Source organism: Danio aesculapii, chromosome 19, assembly GCF_903798145.1.
Source record: "Danio aesculapii chromosome 19, fDanAes4.1, whole genome shotgun sequence".
Taxonomy (NCBI): Eukaryota; Metazoa; Chordata; class Actinopteri; order Cypriniformes; family Danionidae; genus Danio; species Danio aesculapii.
This window is the reverse complement of record NC_079453.1, coordinates 31,037,591-31,058,698: the sequence shown is the minus strand read 5'-3', so window position 1 is coordinate 31,058,698 and position 21,108 is coordinate 31,037,591. Positions and strand designations below refer to the sequence as shown.

Here is a 21,108-nt window from a genome sequence, read left to right as displayed (position 1 = left end):
CCCCCTGTTATTTAAAAGAATATCTTAATGGTGAACGCGGCAAGTATAAAAGCCTCGTCTGTTTCGTGAGGTGCGTGATGCGGCGCCAGGCGAAGGTATAAATCAACCTTAAGATGTTTGTTTGTTTGTTTGTTTGTTTGTTTTTTTTCTGTAGTTCAGTGATGCATCTAACCTGTCTTTAGTGCTGTTCAATTTTACCACTAATTTAGTGATTTTTGTGACTTCTCTTTATGTGTATGCATGTTTTTGATATTGTGATTAGGTCTTAAAAAGTCTTAAATTTGACCATTATGATATCTGCAGAAACCCTGTTATAAATGTGGCCAATATCAGATTTTCAGTGTGAACAGATCAGGGTCCTAAACTGACCCGCATGTGCAAAAGTACAATTATGAACAGCACAAAATGTCTAATTATCCACACAATGTGCATATTGCATGAAGTAAGCATGTTGTCATATTACGCTTAATATGATTATTGCCCTTTTCACAGACAACCATGGTGTATTTCATGAACTGTAAAGGGTTTTCCTGCTACTACTAATGTGTATTTCACCATTTGAAACCTAAAATAAGTCTCGTGTGATTAAACACTGATCGTTTATGACAACCGCGGTGTGCGTCTTTCTAACCACCAGTGTGTAATGAACTCATCAAGGTTAATGAGCAGCCGCAGACTGAACTGTGAAGGCGGAGTTGGTTTATCTCTGTTTGCAGAGTCATTTCGTTTTACTTTATTATGCTTGAGCACCTGACCTTTTTTTTCTTGGAGAGAAAGTTCCTCCCTAAAATGAAAGTGCCTCCTCCTTTGCGCACGGATCCCCTATCCGCAACACCTGCCGACGGTCTTCAACTTTTTGATCAAACTGTGCCCCAATCGTTAACCAGATTTGTAAACAAGAACCAGTTTTGCCTTAATTTTTTTTTCGAAACGAACAACCAACTTTATGATTATGTAAAAGTTACATGAAATCCTACATAACTGTTCACACTGCGGTCGCATTACAAAACATCAGATCTGTGTCTGATTTAATACTACATATGAAAGTGGCACAAATCTGAATGAAAAATATCAGATTCCATGCGGTTTGGGCTCTTCACACTGTCAAGACAAAAATAGATCTGAGTCACATGTGGGCAAAAAAAATCTGATTCGGGCCACATTTGCCTGCAGTGTGAACTTAGCCTTAGAGATGTTTCCAAAGTTCTTCTGGATTTAGTTTCTCTCAGTTTGTTCTGTGTTTTCATCATTCCAGACAGACTGGATGGGTGATCTGATCAGATCTCTGTGTGGAGCACTGACTGTTGTCAGACAATAATCTCACTGAATAATTACAATTAATGACAAAAATAGTGTTGGAAATGTAATTGATATTTCAAAGTGACATGCTACAGAAAAATATAGAAAAACCTGACTTTAATGCTTTTTAGGGTGAAAAAACTAGTGGCCTAAGACTTTTACACAGTACTGTATTTAATGTGAAACTGAATATTCAGAAGGACATAATAAAAAAAATTATTTGACTAAATCTAACAGATTACATGCTATATTAAAGCATATAAAAGTCCCATAAAATAAAAAAATAGATGTTAGTTTGACTCTGTTAGTTTTAAGGAGAGCTTATTAGTAGGCCCACACGGAATCTGCGCACGCAGGTTTTCCGCAGTATTCTGCAGATATTTACCCCATCATTAATTCTGTTTATTTACTTGAGTAAATGTGTGTAAATCTATATTTATTCAGTTTTTAAGTTAATTTCAGTAATATTATTGACTAATATAAAGATATTCATCTGATTTATATACAACACCGTTTGTAAAGTAATATTTTCTGTCTTTAGTAGATATATTATATAAGAGACTTGCTTTGTTTACCAAATGAGTCTAATTGGATTTGCAATATAAATATGAAATAAAAATTTAAAAGGTATTACTTTTTATTTCATATTAAGGTTTTAGTTATGATACTCCCAAAATAATTCCGCAGAAATCTGCAGATTTTTACCAAAATTCTCTGCAGAAATTGCGAAAAACATCCACAGATTCCGTCCGTCCCATTAGCTAGTGTGTTCAAATGGTGACATCATGTTTATAAAATATAAAACTGGTATATACTTCCAAAGCTTGCAGTTTGTAACTTCCACCTAAATGGATCAACGATTTTTCACGTCACCTCATACTTCAGTTTCTTATCAAATCTTGACCAATCAAATGCTCTCTAGTATTTCACATGTCCCGCCTCCTTCAAGACGCTTCTCATTTGCTTTTCACTTGATGCGTTTAACTCTGCCAGTGAGAGTGGTTGAGATTGATAAAAACTAAACTATAGGCTATGTTTTTTTAAAGGGGATGAGCTACTCTGTCCCACCCTCTCTTCGCTTTTCAGTTGAAAATACTTGAAACATCGAATACAAAATGCACATTTCAAAGCACTTCACGGAATCTTTAAAAGTGTCTAATGTATTGAGAATCAGAGGTTTAAAGTGTTTCTTTATTCTTTAGGCACTCCGATTACAAGGTGGCCTCTCCTTCTCTGAGGGCTGTTGGAAACATTGTTACGGGAGATGACATTCAGACCCAGGTTTGTTTGTGTGTGAGCAGATGTGTGATTATCTTTAATTTCAGACAGGAGATGTACAGTCTCCTCGTCTTCTTCTCTCTAGGTGGTGTTGAACTGCTCCGCTCTGCCGTGCCTCCTGCACCTGCTCAGTAGCGCCAAGGAATCCATCAGGAAGGAGGCCTGCTGGACCATCTCCAACATCACAGCAGGAAACAGAGCACAGATTCAGGTACAGCCTGACACACACACACACACTACACATCTCTACCCAGAGCTTCACTCGTAGGGCTTCGTTTGTTTGTCATGTTACGGCAGCACCCTCAGACCTTCAAAGCAGTCAACTTGTTTGTAGTGTCTAGGTGGGGTTTATTTTTGGATTTGAGGATAACTTTGTTCTTTTTTTTACATCTTCGTCTGCAGGCCGTAATAGATGCAAACATCTTTCCGGTATTGATAGAAATCCTGCAAAAGGCAGAATTCCGCACCAGGAAGGAAGCTGCGTGGGGGATCACTAATGCCACGTCAGGTGGCACACCCGAGCAGATCAGGTGAGTGTTTGAGGGTGTGTGCGTTCGAATGCCAAGTCTTAAGCATATTAAGCATTCAGACGTTCGGAAAGTTGGTGCCAAGGCTGGCATACTATTTACCATCACTCACTTTGTAAATCAGGTCAAGGACATGACACATTTTATGGAGACCAGCCTGATCAAATAAGCAGATCAAATAGCAAGACTGGAAGTAATATCATAAAGAGGATCTTTGTAAACTTGTCTAATGTGGCATGGTTAATGCAATTTTACTAATACAAAAGCATATGTTGTCCATTTCATGACAAGACAAGTGTCCCCCCCAAACACCCCCCAAAAGATGAACATGTATTGGCATTTTATACATATATGATATGTATTTATTAAATTTGTTTTGATAAATAAGATTGTGTTGGTGAAACTAGGGCTGTACTAGTATTTGGCTAGTATGACTCCACTGGGATTAGGGCTGTGTGATATTGTAAAAATATTAAATTGCAATATTTTTTCCTCATTGCAAACTTTTTACTTTTCTCCATAAACATGCATCGGAGCAGCAGCAATGCTTTGTCCCTTTGCTATCCTCTGAGAAAACGTTTGATGGTCGCCTAGTTACAATAGACACCAGGGGAGCGCGAGCGCAAAGCTCAGTGTAAATGGTCAAGAAAACTATGTGCGTGCGCTTGTCATTTCAGGTCAGAATAACAATACATGTGAAAATGAGAGCTGTTAAGCAGCAGTGAGGAGATTGTAAATAAAAAAAGGATGTGAGGATGTCGCCAGAGTGGCTTTTTGGTTTCTTTTATTGTGCATCACAGCCACTAGCTCCCCATTTGAAAGATTTTTTTGGCATAGGGGGTAATAGAGTCATTCAACTTCACAATTTGTAATGTTGCAATATGGATTTGATTATTGATGGTTAGTTCCTTTACTTTAAATCTCAGATTTGAATATTATAATTTATTTTGTTTACAGAGTTTGAGGTTTACTGTATCATTATTATTCAAACCTTAAAGTTTGCTTTGATTGTTCAGTATTTACACTTTATCATTGCACACACTTTTAAACTTGATAAATAAAATGTTACAGAGTCTCTTTAACACTGTTTATTTTATAATAAAGAGATCAGATATTTTGTTTCAATATTTTACTTTTTGACTATTAAAACTATTTGGATTAATAATGTTGGTAAATTAAAGTGTTTAAAAAAATCCTAAAATTTTTAAACGTATTGTTAAAAAAATATTGAATAATCAACGATATTGAATGATATGAACCATGAAATCGTGAATTTTTTTTTATTTTATTTTTTTTTTACAATATCGCCTAGCCCTAATACAGTTTCACCAGATAGCTTGAATATCTCTATTTGGGAAGACTTTATAATTTTAAATTGATTGTGCTGGTTCTGTAGAGGAGTGCATCTGCAAATAATCCTAATAAACAATCTATAAGCACAGATCAATACAATAAGGAGAAATGATAAAGAAAAATACAATAAAGAAAAATAATCATTTAAATAAACAGTGTTTTAATGTTATTGAATATTAATGAATCAATTAAGTGTTATTAAAATTACAAATGGTGCAATTTCTTATTCCCGAATGCTTTTAAAAATCATTATACAGGCATAGGCCTCAAACACATGCAAATGATACATTTATACAAACTCAGCATTGCATATACTGCAATCTGACGTTTGACAATGATCACATTGCATTATCAGTGCTGAAACAATATGCTGTTTAGCCCTAATGGAAATGTAAATTTGTTAATTAAAGAAAAAAATATAATAATAAAACAAATCATGTTGAATTTACCAAAAAAAAAAAAAATTAAATGTGAATATGAAACTTGGATGGTAAGATTTTTTTAAATTAGCTTTTGTAAAGAGTAAACCCATGAATTTTTTTAAAGCCCAAAAAAGTTGTTGCAAAGTAATTTCTCAGCCTTTTTCTATTTTTCATTTGGCTGTTTTAAATGTATTTTCTATGTAAGTGCACTTTCCAACAAGTGCTAAGTGCTCCTCTTCCTGGTCAATTTACCACAAAGTTCACATAGTATGCTGACAGTCTATGTCTGGGTTTTTGAGACTTTTATTCAAGTCAAACTACACTGGTCAATGTTTGAAGTGGATCAAAACAGTCTTGTCTTTCACCTCTTTTCTTAGAACAACTTTCATGAACTTTTTTTGATCCACTTTAAATGTTGACTACTGTATATCATTGGCTAACAGAGGATCATTCTCCATGTTTTGAGTTTGATTTGACCTCGGAAACCAATTTCTCAAGATGAAAAGATTTAAGCTCAGCATGGGAGCTTATTTAAAGTGCTTCTTTTTTCTGTACGTGTCTGACCGACTTGAGTCTTCTCAGATGGCCATTAGCATGGCACAGCATTAGTGCTAATCTTGGAGATGCAGACCTGATCACCAGGGAGGGCTTGTGATGTGTTTATCCAGATTGAATTCCAGTGTGCTTTTTATGCTCTCCAGTGAGATCACACAGTCTGGAAGTAGCAGTGTGTTTACGCTGTTTATTACTGTGCAGACTTAAAGCAGATGGCTTCAGTTGACCAAACATACACTTAAAGCATTTTCCCGCAGCCATTACAGGGATTTATTATATGTATCATTTAATATTACGTACTTGCAAAGTGCTTTCTCTAACTCAACATAAGTGTTGCCTAGGGATGGGTATTGTTAAAGTTTTAACAGTATTGCTACTTTTATCGATCTTATCAGTTCGGTACTTTAATGGTACTCTTATCTGTAATGCTTTGGAATGTTTTTTGGGGGGCTTTCTTGTTTCGATACTTTTTTTAGAACAGAATGAACAACACTTTATTTTATTATTACTTTTTAATGTAAAATCACATTCACATAAATGAGTTAACTCTGTTTGGGATTAAAACTAATACAGTTTTGGAGCTTCTTGCAGTGTAAAAATAAGCAGTTTTTTTATCATTTCTTAATAAGCATAGTTTATTGTTATTATTATTCGTTAATACAGTGATGTAAGAGCTTTTTTTAATGTTCAAGGTTTATTTAGGCTACTGCTGTAGAAATACAATTTTTAATGTAACCCAATGTGTGGTTATTAAACTATTAATATTATACTACTCTAGAGAGATCTTATGGGATTGACTGCTAACATATGAACCTGAAGATGTGGATGATGTAGCGTTGGTAGCTAAACAGTCGAAAACGTTGCATTTGTCTGTCTTTTGAAAAACGCTTAGCCAGATTGCTTGTTTCTCCACTTTGACAAGAAAACAACTTGTGTTTGTTGCAACAAGCATTGTCGGTGTCCACACGGAAAACACAACCATACAGTTAAATTATGCTACTGTAGGTAACGTTTAGTTAGAAATAACTTTTAGCAGAACCGTTAACATCAGAGGTTATCAATACTTCGTCTTTTATAATGTAGCACCGGTACCGATAAAGTACCGAATTTCAGTACCCATCCATGGTGTTGCCAAAACACAATCTATACCTTGTAAATACAATTAGAGGACATTTTAGATTTCATGACTCTTGTTTTTAAAGTAAGTGTTACATGTTTTTATGAATGAGCTTTGTGTTAAATGTGTCCAAAAAATAGTAGGTGCTCTAAGTTATTACATGGCTCACTGGAATTCTTGATTCTGGTTCGCCAATCACGATGTTCCAAGTTGTGTTCCTTCTAGATAACAAATGAATAAAGTAATAAAAATTGTATAGGCTGATTTGTCAGTAATCTAATAATAGTAATAATAACAGTTGACAATAATAATAATATCACCCTACCAGTTTTTTGTTTCTGCAAATTTTGTTTAATGGTGCTGGATGTACATTTTTTACCTTTCTAAAGTATAAAAAAAACTTTAAATACTTTTTTAAAAATTGTTTATTTGAAAAAAAATGCTAAAGTCAGATATTCTGCTTTGAAAATGGGCGTTACGTGCTGTAACATCTGTCTTTTGTTTTGGTAATTTAACCCACCCGATGCCAGTTTAGCCAATAATATTTCAACATTCGGGGTTGCCTTGGTGGAAAACAGCAATTTTCATTCATTTAGTCAGGAAGGCTCTCAAACTGACTGAAATGCGACCTCCAGTAGACAGTAGCAGACTTGGAAATGAGAGACAGATTCAGTTCCACACGAGGTGATTATTAATCAGCAAATAATATAAATACTACAAATGTAAACATTAGATGAGCAGGTTACATTGTAACTCCGTGTCCTAACAACACGCAACATGACAAGATTTGCAGTGATAATCAGTTTGGCTGTTTGCACCAGATGAAACACAACAGAAATTCAAATACAGCCATTCAGAAGCATAGAAAAGTGCTCTTACTGCACTCCATCAAAATGGTAAGGTTTAAAAGCCAATTAAAACATATCCCCTTTAACATTGTAAAATGTACACTCTGAATCACTGATATGTTGTTGGCTTGCACTGAAGTTCTATTTCAAATTGGTTATTTGCTGTCCTTGAGTCAAGGCATTTTCTTCTGTGTCATGTATAAATCTGCTTTTCACGCAGCGATTTGATGAGCACTGCTTGCCAAATATAAATTCCCTTTTTGTGATGTTATTTGTACTAAGGGGAATTAAATTATGATGTTTATTTTATTAGGAAATAAGTACTGATGGACAAATATTGTCCTGGTCTTACTGATGCACGTCTGGTTTAACAAATTCATTCATTTTATAAATTACACAAAGTCGCAGAGGGAGAACACATGATATTCTCTTCTAAAAATTAAATCTGCTGTTGGATTTTAAGTATAGCGTTCCAAGTATGACATTACTTGGATTGGCATTTCTTATTGAATGAATACAGAATGAGATGGCCCACTTATTCATTCTGTTAATACTTCATCTGTTTGTTTGTTTGTTTGTAGGTATCTGGTGAATTTGGGCTGCATTAAACCTCTCTGTGATCTGTTGACTGTGATGGACTCTAAGATCGTGCTGGTGGCTTTGAACGGTCTGGAGAATATTCTCAGACTAGGCGAGCAGGAGGCCAAACAGAACGGCAGTGGACTCAACCCTTACTGTAGTCTCATAGAAGAAGCCTATGGTAATATTTTGAACACTTTTTTATAACTGTTCTGCATCAGCCTGATTTGATCTAATACCAGTGTTGTTGTTTTTTTTTATTTAAATTATTAACATTGATACCTCTTCTTGTGGACTTGATAAGTCTTTTGTGTCTTAAACTCAATCCACTAATGCTGGGTTGACACAAACGCAAATTAAATTTGCTCAAGTAAATTACATACAAAGTCAATGAAATGTATGTTCAGAGGAAAAAAATGTGTATTCACCTCAATCATGTCTAACACGCAAGTTCAAATAATTGAACCCAGCATAAGTACTAGGGGTGTGTAATATGTTTCATGTACAATAATGTAGTATAAGGTGTGTAAACTGCATTATAAAAAATGCTGGGTTCCACACAATCAATTTGTGTTGATACAACTTAACTAATAAGTTAACTTAATTTCTTTTTTACAAATGTAAGTGGATTGAACATAAAACTATTTAGTTGTCCCCCAAAAACTCAAGAATTGGGGTTTCAGATCATTTAAAGTAAGTAGTTTGAACTTACAGCAAATGCAGTTTTTTGAGATCACTCACCAGCTATTGTATTTGGTACACGTGTCCAACTGCTCATTAAGGCACAATTTCTTTTTTCTTTTGTCAATTGTTTAGTTTTATTAAATGTACGCATTTATTTAAGAATAAAAAAATGTAATTAAAGTGAATGCGTGTATCTACACAACATCTTCACAACCCCTGTTCATAGTATTATTATGAGTTAATTTATTATAGTATTAATATGATTACAAATTTTATATAACTGTTTGATGTAGTATGTTTTAAAATGTAATTTAATTGCAGTATTTTTTAAATATGATATATATATATATATATATATATATATATATATATGATATATATATATATATATATATATATATATATATATATATATATATATATATATATATATATATATATTTATTTATTTATTTATTTATTTATTTATTTATGTATGTATTTTTTTTTTTTTTATAATTTTTTTTTTTTTATAAATAAATACAATTTATTGGTACAGCAATTATTATTATTCTCATTATTTGTATCCAGAAATAGCAGGAGACATTTCCAGGTTTAATAAAAGTTTACTTTCTGTTTGTCAGGTTTGGACAAAATCGAGTTCCTTCAGAGTCACGAAAACCAGGAGATCTATCAGAAAGCCTTTGACCTCATCGAGCATTACTTTGGAGTGGAGGAAGAGGATGCTAATCTGGTTCCACAGGTGGATGAGAACCAGCAGCAGTTCCTTTTCCCCCAGCAGGAAGCCCCGATGGAGGGCTTCCAGTTATAACCAGCCTTCAGACTCTTCCCAGCCGCCCACTGACCTTTACACCCTTTCCTGCACCCCATACCCGGTACTAAAAAAACATACATCGGAGACACTCAGAGCGCAGACACTTGACATATGGGTGAACCGAATTAATCTACCCCTGATCCAGACTGATTCATTTAATTCTGTTTAATGCAGGGGAAACGTATTCACTATCCCGTCACACCTAAGAGAAAGCCCAATTTTAGTTTCCTTCATTGTTTTTTCTTTCCCCGTCTCAATGATGCAGCTAAATAATCATCCCCTCAGGTAGAAATTGTGACGCTGTGTCGTTTTTTTTTTCTTCTAATAAGGAGAGGTTTGCTTCAGTTTTCACTGAAAGATGAGAGAATTGTTTGCTCATCTAATCACAATCAGAAAATTACAGACTTTCATCAGATGTTGCAACATAGGATTACTTGCCTTTTTCTTCATTATTCATATTCTGGTCATTAAATAAGGCATTTGATAAGGCCATGCTTCATAGGAGAAACATCTGCAGATAAAAGAGTTATTTCAAGCCAAACTGAAAAATCTGTCATTTACTCTCGCTCATTGTTCAATTTTGTTTCACAAAGGATGAAGTATTTAATGGAATCTGACAGATTTTTGAGTGTTTGTTCTTCTAGGATGCTTCAAAACCTTCACAAAGAGTTCAAAAAAGAAATCGATATGTATAAAGTTAAGGTCTTCTGAAGAGATTTAAAGGGATAATTCACTCAAAAATGACAATGCAGTCTTATTTACTCAGTGAAATCATTAGGAGTTTCTTTCTTTTGTTAAACAATGATGATATTTTGAAGAACACTGTTAACCTGTAACCATTGACTTCCATAGTATTTGTTTGTCCTACTATGGATGTCAATAGTGATCAGTTTGCTTCAAAATGATCCTCTGTTGTGTTCAACAGGAGAAACTTCTTAGGGTTTGGAACCACTTGAGGCTGAGTAAATACATTTTTAGTGTGAACTATCCATTTAATTTAGGCTTTTATTCATATAATCACTGTCAAAAAAGCTCAAATCAATCAAAAAAGGTCAAGTTTACATGGCTGATCAGTATATAAATATGTAAATAAGAGTATAAAACACATGTTAGCCATTTAAAGTAATAACTTTGCTTCAAAAGATGCTCGTTTACTCGCAAGATATTTAATTATACATCAAAAGCTAATTTTTTGATATCTTTATGAACATTTTGAAGTGTCAAGACATTTTATGCGAATGGAGGGATAAAAATTGGTCAGATTTCATAAAAAAAAAAAAAATCTTTATTTGCATTAGGGTTGTCATGATACTGGAGCTTTAAAAACGTCCATTTCCCACTGACATTATGCGCTTCTGAGCACAGTCTTAAACAGCGCTGATTTGCTGTAATGTTCACATGCTCAACAGAAATGACTGTGATTGGCCGTGAAGGTCATCAGTTCACCGAACTCGCTGTTGCTTACGGAGCGTAACAACAGATGTAGGGACACTGGAGTGTTTTAAAGTCACATCGTTCAGCTGGTTTGTTTATAATCTGACATACAAGCGATCCGCTGATGAATCGCTGCTTTAAAACACTCCGGTGTCCCTATATCTGTGGTTACACTCAGTAAACAGCGGTGAGTTTGGTGAACTGATGATCTTCACGGCCAATCACAGTCATTTCTGTTGAGCATGTGAACACAACGGCAAATCAGTGCTGTTTAAGAACGTGCTCAGTTGCGCTTAAATGCCAGCGGGAAATGGACGCTTTTAAAACGTTGGTGTCGAATTCCATTATCGTGAAAACCCTTATCTGCATTCTGAATGTTGAGTAGATAATGACGATTTTCATATTGGAGTGAACAAACTCTTCAAAGGATATCTAGAGTTGTTTCACCTCTCTTAGTATTAGCATTCATTAGCGTCTTCATTTCAGAACGTGCTGGGTGGGAGTGAAAACTGATATTTATATTTGACAAGGTGGGTGGTGTTGATAATCCAGGTAAAGTACTCAAACAGTATCCTAACAGAAGTCATTACTGTTGACACACAATCACAAATGACTGGTGAAGTGAGCTCGTTTAGTAAAGATAATGCCCAGTTTTTCTTTTGCCCTTTTGTTTTTACCAGTCAGAGGTGACATATCTAGTTGTAGGATGTTCGTGGTGTGCAGTGTTATCAAAATCTTTTGATTTAAAAGGCTTTAACTTTGAAATGCGATTTAGGGGAATAAGCACATATCTGAGGGCCAGGTTGATGCACTTGACGGAGTCTTAATTTTGCTGTTTAGTTTTTCCATTATTAATTGAAGCACCGGGTGGTTCGGGGTTTTTTTTGCTCGTGCAGCCCTCAGTATGTGCATGTTGGGGTTTTGCATGGTGTTCTGTTGGTATCCCTTGCCAGATCTTCATTTAACAATTAGCTTGCGTTCATTAGTTGGAAGTAGTTACGTTTTCTGTAGGTATGGCAAGGAATATGTATTTAAATAATGAAATATATGGGCGATTTAAAAAAAAATATATATATATAGATATTTAAATATAGATATTGTTATATTTGCACACACTTTGCACACATGCATACAAAACCAGCATACACTTCATAAGCATGCACACAAACTAATTGGCATAAAACCAAGGGGGAAATGACTTCCATAATCTCTGTTTCTTATGTACGTTCATGACTTGTTCTGGCACTTTTTAAGTTGACGCACTAAAAGCTTCAACAACAAACACACACGAACACGCACTCGAGTTTGTTGACTGCTGTGGATTTCAGATTGAGGGCATGAAAAGTTTTGAATATTAACCTCTCGCTCTTCGAAACGTACTGTGGTTTACTTTGGAACCGTGAGTGATCGTTTCAAGTCATTATGGAAGCATTTTTCCTCTACCTCCATAACACACTGACCGAAGGGTGCTTCTCTGAGTGAATGTGCGAGGGTCATTTGATTTAGGATGGGCTGGTAAACATAGTAAGACAACGACTGACGGATGATGTGGGGAAACGATGCAAAGCTTAAATCTCTGTTTAGCATCCGTTTTTAACAGGGCAGCATCCTGTGTTTGGTAGATTGGTGTTTTGGTTGACTGATATCTAGAAGTTGTACTTTCGATACATGTCAATCCGATGCGATTCCCGACAAACCGAATGGAGGCTTCCATGCTTAAAGGGATTGTTCAGCCAAAAATGAAAATTCTGTCATCGATTAGTTAAATTTTTCTGTTGAACACAAAGAACGATACGATGGAAAAAAACAGCCGTTGACTTTTTCTTTATGTTCTTATTATTGATGTTAGTCGCTGCTTTTTTTCACCAGCATTCTTCTGAATGTATTGTTTTGTGTTCAACAGAAAAAGATTTACTTAAGAACTACTCGAGTAAATGGCGAGGAAATCTTCATTTTGGGGTGAATATTTCTTTTAGAACTTGAGTTGAACGCTTCAAAAATACCTCTGGTGTGCTTTAACATCAGTATTCAAGTTGAATTTCATACTGTGTGACATTTGCAGGATTGAGAATGCTGCATTTCAGATATTTCGGGAGAATATATTGGGTAAGGAGGGGAAAGCTATGCTTATAAAATATATCTAATGGTCTACAAGACCACCAGGTGGATTCATACGTCGATCAAAAAGAAAAGAAATTATCTCTTAATGGAAATGCACTCCTATTCACAAAAGTGCCAATCAGACCAACAAAGACAAGAGGCTGATGCGTATCGATCTGTCTTTGAATTATTATTTTTCCTTTTTTTGTTTACTTGAATGTGCACACATTTTGTGCAAAACAATTGCTGCTCTGTTTTCTTATCTTACAAATTAAAGGTTACATTGTCCGCCACCGTTCGTGATGGTCTATTTGTACACCAAATTGGTAAAGTCAAAGGTATAAAGATTCAAATCCGTAATTTATTGTGCTGGATTGATTAATACTTTTAACCAAGGCCAATGTTGAAATACTGTCTCAGTTTGTACTGTTTGCTTAGCTTGTGTTCATTTTGGACCTTGTTGTTTTTGGCGTAGAGGATGCTAACGATTGAAGGAGAGAAACTATTTTCTTGAGTGTTTTGTTTATGAGCTCAATTTAGCTGACCATGTAGACCCAAGTTTTGTTGTTTCAAGTCCCAACTTTTCCTCCTGTAACCAAACCAATTGTAGCACAGCGAATCCAAATCAGTTTAGGCCTCTTTTTGCAGACATTTTGTTCTCATTTAAGGCTTTTTTTTAAAAAAAAGAAAACAAACAAATCTGAGTGTCATACGATCTGTGTATCTTGCATTTAAAGCAGAAATTTGAACTGTTATATTGGCACAATTTAAAGTTGCAGTCTTGGCACTGTTCTTTACTCCTTAACTTCTGAGAAGTGCAGAAAACAATAAAAAGATATTTAAGAAAAGGCCACAAATACGTGAAATTGGGTCTTTATGGTCTTCCGTCCTAGATCTTGTAGATGTTGACATTTTTGAGACTTTTTGTCTCTACTTTCGAACCTGAAGCCGACGCATATGGCTGTGTCTAGTAATGCTGACTCACCTGTGTTTACAATGCTACATGTTTGTTGAGTACTTTTCATATACAATATTAAGACTTGCCCAGGTGGATATTGTGTCCTGGTTCGGTAATTTCTTCTTTTCTTTTAAATGTATTTATATTTAAATCTTTTTTTTTTTTTCTTCTCTGCATAGAATTGCCCGTACTGTGACTGACTTGACTTTACCGACGATATGAATGAGTGACGGACACACAAACTGAACATGTCACACAAACATATACATGAACAATTCTGAACAAATGTTTAAGATTTTTTTTTTGGTCCAGATACAAAATAAAATGATAAAACAAAAAGCTCCTGGTTGTTGTTGGTGAGTGATGAACGGGGATTAAAGGCATAGTCCAGCCAAAAATGAAAATTCTATCATCATTTATTCACACTCTCTTGTTTTCAACACTTTTAAAACATTCTTTAATTCTTAAGGATGATATACTGAAGAATGCTTAAAAGAAATGTTAATGGCCGTTTCCCCAATATTCTTCAGACTATGTTGACTATGTATTCAGAGTGTGTGTAAATGAGGAAATGTTTATATTTGGGGGAATTATTCCTTTAACAGGACAAAAAACATGCCGCTTCCACTGAGAAATGTATTTAAGATGGCTAATTTTGCTTTAAATATTCCTCATTTCCTATATACTTTGTTTCCTTTCATAGATATATATTTGTAATAACCTGTATGAAGTGCAGAAACAAAGTAAATTTGCTGTGGTAAAATACAGAACAAAGAGAGATCGATATTTGTTGACAACCTTGGATGTTGGTTGGACAAATCCTTGTCTGCAAGCTTGAACTTAAGTTGGTTTTGTATATAGGGAAGTGTATGAAATGTTGCTAACATGTTTTAGCATAGCTTTAGCATTTTTTTTTGTAATTTTTGTAAGCACATTTCTAACATGAAGGGTGTAAAGTCATGCCTTTCTAAAACATACCTTAAAACTAGTTTCTCATAAAATATAATGTGTAGCCTATATATTAGTACAGTGTTTCTCAACCACGTTCCTGGAGGAACACCAGCACTACATGTTTCGGATGTCTCTTTTGTCTGTCACGCCCATTACAGGTCTTTCAGTCTCTGCTAATGAACTGATGATGTAAATCAGGTGTGTTTGGTTAAGGAGACATGGAGAATGTGCAGAGCTGGTGGTCCTCCAGGAACGTGGTTGAAAAACACTGCATTAGTCAATTGTCCATAGTTTTGTTACACAAGTTTCTGCCATTCTTCTTAATTTTGAAGACATTTCCTGAAATATTACAAAACAAAATCTATTTCAAATCCATAAAGCCTTTGAATGATTTATTTATCTAAATATTTGTTCATAACTTATTTCTCTACACACAAAATAATTATAAAAATACAGGCATAGCTTATTTTCACAAATAAACAAATTAATCTGCATAAATTTTGAGCTGGGGAGTCTTTTCCCTCAAAAATCACACGATCGTATAAACGGATTGCCATCTATTGAACTGTACAATGAACTAGAACTTTGTCAAATACTAGAATGAAAAACCTGCAGAGTATCTGAGCTTCCTCTTGATTCAGAACTTCAAACTCATTCCCTGTAAGAATCCCAACAAAGAAGGATAGTGTAAACAGAAGAAACCCACAAAGTTCAACCTTTCATTTTCCTCAAGTAGATTCTGAGCTTGCATTTCAGTTCTTTGTTCATGAGGTTCTTTCCCCCCAGATCCTTCAGTACAGCCAGCACCATGTTCTTTACTCTCTGTTCTCGTTTCTTCATGTTCCTCATGTGTCTCTCCAGAATCTCCACTCTAGCCAAGGCTTCCACCAGTTTGGTTTTTAGTCCTGGCAGATCTGCAGGCAATGCATATGAGTGATCCTATAAAGAAAGATGGATGAAAATGTTAGCTTTGAGCATTTCAAACACATTTGAAACACACATTTAAGGTATTTTTGGTGAAATCGGAGAGCTTCCTCATCCTCCACACGTACAGCAGGGGTGCCTAATTCTGTTCCTGGAGATCCACCTTCCTGCAGTGTTTAGCTGCTACCTTGATCAAACACATCTTTGTTTAATTACCAAGTGCTCCTTCAGATGCCACTAAGGCCCGGTCCACACGAACACAAGTACTTTCAGAACAGCATTTTTTTGATGCGCTTTTGCTGTTTGTCCACATGAAAACGGAGAATCGGGTTGAGTGAAACTGAAACTTTGGCCAGGGTGCAGATTTTCCAAAACTCTGGGTACATTGTGACACTACAACTGGTGAGTTCACCTCATGACGTCAGCATGTGTGCTGCTTTTTACTTTCTGATTAGCCAACACGGTTTGGTTCCGCACGTTGACCGCAAACGTATCACATATTCTGCGTTGTTCACACCGTAAGACAGTAATCCGCCTCTGTTCTTATGTTTGTCCAAGGTGTTCTTATGTTTGTGTTAAGGTGTCATTATCTCCGCCTGTTGGTTCAGTGTACCCTTAACATGTGTACTTTTTTGCATTTTCGTGTGGATGGAGATGTTTAAAAACAAAAGCGGAGAAAACTTGTTTATAAAAATGCTTGTGGACCTTACCTTAGTTGTTTGACCAGGGTTGGAGCTGAACTCTGCAGGAAGTTTAATCTCCAGAAACAGGGTTGAGCACCCCTGATATACAGCAATGGACCTGAGATGCTCAAAATCCAGAAAAAGGAATTGAAAACATTGACTGTTTACATGGACATCAGTAATCGAATTATTTGGCTTAATCTGAATAAGACGATAATATTAAGATGTTTACATGAGCTGCTTTTTGAATGTTCCTTTCATGATTTCGTTTTAAATGTTATAGCGCATAATTTCATTAACCTCATTGTATCACCACGATAGCCACATTTCCTCCGGAGTTTCGTGTAATTTCAGGCGTTTCATTTTTAATTTGTGGACTTTAACTGCAGTTTGGCACTTTTACTTTCATTCAGGAACATTTCATGCATGCTCGGCATGACAATGAGATATTGGATGCAAGTATAAACTGCTGGAAGAGTGTTGTTTTAACAGAATTTGATACCGCACGGCGAATGAAAAAAAAAAAAAAAGCATTTCGTGATGCAGGTGTCTGTGGTCCTTCACTGACTCGGTAGGTGCAGAGAATAGTGCAGCAACGTGTGTAGAGAATATCCTGTCACAAAATGTGACAAATCCTACACGAAAGTTGCGGTGTTTACATGTCTGTACTGCACTTCAATAATGTGAGTAAAATTGGCATACTCCACATTAATTCGATTTCTGTTTAGTTTGATTATCACCTTAATCTGATTAATCAAAAATCACTGTTTACATGGTCGACTCTTATTCACAGTATTGTCTTAATCGTATTAAAATCAGATTATTGGTGTCCATGTAAACATACTCATTGTCAAAACAGTTCTGCTAATTCAGTACTAATCGTACAAACATTCAAGAACACTTTTGTGTGGCAAAATAAAACTGCCCATATCTTCCATCAGATCAGGATATGTGTTTACTGTGGAAAATTAGTGCGCACAAGTGTTCTTGGAGCTTCATATGATTACGGTTGAACCCCTGAAGTCACATGGAATGTTTTAACAATGTTTTCAGTTCCTTTTCTGGACTTTGAACATCTTTAAAACTTTGCTGTATGTGGAGGAGAAGAGAGCTCTCGCATTTTATCTAAAATATTCCATCTCATTTTTTGAATATGAATGAAACCCTCGGGGGTTTTGAACAGCATGAGGGTGAGTAACTAATACCATAATTGTCATTTTTAGGTGAACAAACTCTTTAATATGTGTTTTGAGGATAAATTAATATGTTATCACTTCAACAACATGGGGGTGATTAAGTGATGACACCCTTTTAAGTTGGTGAGGATGAAAGCTGGCAAATGTCTTGTAACTTTTTATTAAGGGAAAAAAATCAATATATTGTAATTGCGCCACTAAATACTCACAGTGTTAGGCAGAGGTTTAGTCTCTTGTTTCTTAGTCTCTGTGTTCACTGAATGATACTCTTCAGCCTTTATTGAGGTTTGCGTTTTCCTGGCTGTCACGTGCTAAAATGAAAGGCAAAAAATTTACACATGAACAAGTCAAATGACTAGTTATCAAATGTATATAATCAAGTGCAAGACATACCTTTTGCAGATGAGCTGGAAAACTGAAGACTGACGGTTTAGCTCCATCTCTGACCCTGACAGTCTGACCTGTTCTGTCCAGGTCCTGTGGCCTAAAGTGTTCACTGCACAGCACTGAGGACTCACTGGCTGAAAAACCTTTCCGTTTTAAGGCGATTTCCCACTGCTTTCTCAACGCGTTCTCTTTAGGAAACCTGCCAAATGTAAGCAAACAGTGTCCTTCAGTATTTCAGTTCACATATCTCTGGAATATTTTCAAAGGATCAAAGTGCAACCCCAAAATACTAATGTTAATTTTATACAATTATGCCTTTCCACTTTTCTTTAAACTACTAGCAAGTATAATTTTTTGTATCAGAGTATATACAGGAACCAGAGAGTAAAATTCATTACCTTTTAAGACCTTTTTAAAACACTTTCTATACATTTTAGGACCTTATAACCACTTTAGGATTCAAGCAGAAACACTGGTGAGATTTTACCTTACAGTATATTTACAAAATTTTAATGTAAGAAATTAATCCAAAACTAAAACATTATTCATATACTGATGTTTGCAGATTTAATTCAGGCAAACTTTAGCATACAACCATACATTGCATAATATAAAAAATTACATAAAATGTAATACCTTGCAAAATAGCATTTAAGACTTTTTTATACTTTTTTAGGGCCTTCAATTTCTCTACATTGTTTTATCAACTTTTAATTCTTTTTAAGACCCCGCAGACACCCTGTGTTAAACACTTTAATCTTTAAATATAATAGTTTGTATGATCATACTTTCATATATTTTAAGACAGGCAAGTTAGAATAAATATGTTGTTTTATTCATTCATTTTCTTTTCAGCTTAGTCCCTTTATTAATCTGGGGTCGCCACAGCGGAATGAACCGCCAACTTATCCAGCACATGTTTTACGCAGCGGATACCCTTCCAGCCGCAACCCATCTCTGGGAAACATCCATACACACTCACTCACACTCATACACTACGGACAATTTAGCCTTCCCAATTCACCTGTACTGTCTTTGGACTGTGGGGAAACCGGAGCACCCAGAGTGCTGTGAGACGACAGCACTACCTACTGCGCCACTGCACCTGTTGTTGTTTCATTTATATATTTATATATATATATATATATATATATATATATATATATATATATATATATATATATATATATATATATATATATATATATATATATATATATATATATATATATATATATATATATATATATATATACACACACACACACATACATACATATATATATATATATATATATATATATATATATATATATATATATATATATGTAATAGGTGTGTGTATATATATATATATATATATATATATATATACATATATATATATATACATATATATATATATATGTAATAGGTGTGTATATATATATATATATATATATATATATATATATATACATATATATATATATATATATATATATATATATATGTAATAGGTGTGTGATGATGACAGGTGTGTTTGAAAATTCACAATATGCTTGATTGTAGTTATAATTTGATATTCAAAGGCACAAGCCCAACGTGAACCTTATCTAAAGCAAAAATCCCTGTATAAAAACTACCCAAAAAGTTTACGATTTAGTAATTTTCCACAATAAATAACAAAACTGAATTATAAGAACAACGCAAGACAAAATAGCTAAGAGTAAGAAAGTTTCAGAGCATAAAAAGCTTTCTGAAACGACAATAACTTGACCTGTATCATATTGCACACGTTTTAATGAAAATGATATGTAGAAAAACACATCTCCGTTTGGTGGCGCTCCAGTCTGGGGTCTTGGTAGGTACGAGCAAACTCATCAGTTAGGCTACAACTAACGTTAACGATACTACTATAAATAAACTGACACAACCTATGATTTTATACAGGATAATATACAGCGATATCTTATACAGCCTCAGCTTTCGTAGCAAGCTATTACCGTCGCTAAGCATAACATAATATTTAACAACCGAATTCAACCAGAAACAACTTTGTTTTGTCTTACTTGTGAAAGGTAATTCCTCGGGATTTGGTCTGGACTGCCCGGCGGTTTTTACATCCCCAAGCAGCACACGAATCTGGCATTTTCTTTCTCCAGCTCAAGGTTCGGTTAGAGTTGCCCGGTCCAACATGGCGTCGACGGTGACCTGCTGCGATGGGCGTGGCTTTATAATCACGAAACTACGAATAAAAATATATATTTTTTCGAAATACTAAAGTATTTAAATGTGTCCTTGGTGAGGATAAAACATTGTATGATATGTTTAATATGCAAATATTATATATTTTCTTAGATAGCATGTAAAGTTACTGATATTTATTAATGGACATGTTTATTTATTCGATTTTTGATATGTTATTAATTTTATTTTACACGTTCAGGGATGGGATGCTCATGAATGGGAATTCTTTATTTGTTGTATATGCGCTGATACAAGATAGAAACATTAATGTGTGTTTTGAGTAAATTTGTTATAACTTGCAATGTTAATTTATCATCACCATTATCATCATTATCATTAACAACAATAACAGTAATAATATATTAATAATAATAAGGAAATAAAGCTTTGTTGCTGGTGTGCATGTGGTTTTAAGTAATCTTGGTTAGTTTTTATTGTCTTTAATTTAATAAAAGACTTTATGCGGGAATTAGAAAAAAATAAATAAAGAAAAAATAATCAAAAACATAAAATACAAAAAAAAAAATCTTTGCTTTTAACGTTTTATTTGCCAAACACACGCATACCGTTAATAAAAGAGAAAGAAGTCCTACAGGACCCAGAACCTTCTTATTTAAACATGTTTAATTAATTAACAGTTAGATGTATCAATTAAATATCAATATCTTACACTACAAAAAGTAACGGGCTAAATTATAATAATAAAGTATAATACAAAAAAATCTAATGAAAAATAAAAATACGCCGGAAGTTTGCCACGCTTCGTCCAA

At 34.6% G+C, this 21,108-nt stretch overlaps 2 protein-coding genes across 2 annotated transcripts in view; one reads left to right on the top strand and one right to left on the bottom strand.

Annotated features, from left to right (window-relative positions):
• kpna6 (karyopherin alpha 6 (importin alpha 7)) overlaps positions 1 to 14,307 on the top strand; it is a 30,963-nt gene extending 16,656 nt beyond the window's left edge. Inside the window, exons 10-14 of the mRNA XM_056479113.1 lie at positions 2,502 to 2,580; positions 2,663 to 2,788; positions 2,980 to 3,107; positions 7,981 to 8,159; positions 9,286 to 14,307. Coding sequence (XP_056335088.1) covers positions 2,502 to 2,580; positions 2,663 to 2,788; positions 2,980 to 3,107; positions 7,981 to 8,159; positions 9,286 to 9,473 — 700 coding nt within the window. The 3' untranslated portion in view covers positions 9,474 to 14,307. The remainder of the gene's footprint in view (positions 1 to 2,501; positions 2,581 to 2,662; positions 2,789 to 2,979; positions 3,108 to 7,980; positions 8,160 to 9,285) is intronic.
• Positions 14,308 to 15,306: 999 nt separating this feature from the next.
• Positions 15,307 to 20,303, bottom strand: si:ch73-130a3.4 (uncharacterized protein LOC664763 homolog). The gene is made up of 4 exons (XM_056479114.1): positions 20,161 to 20,303; positions 18,116 to 18,308; positions 17,932 to 18,033; positions 15,307 to 15,858 (listed from the first exon to the last, which is right to left on the bottom strand). The coding sequence occupies exons 1-4, from the start codon at positions 20,238 to 20,240 to the stop codon at positions 15,631 to 15,633; spliced, it is 603 nt and encodes a 200-aa protein (XP_056335089.1). The 5' UTR covers positions 20,241 to 20,303; the 3' UTR covers positions 15,307 to 15,630.
• Positions 20,304 to 21,108: the final 805 nt, after the last annotated feature.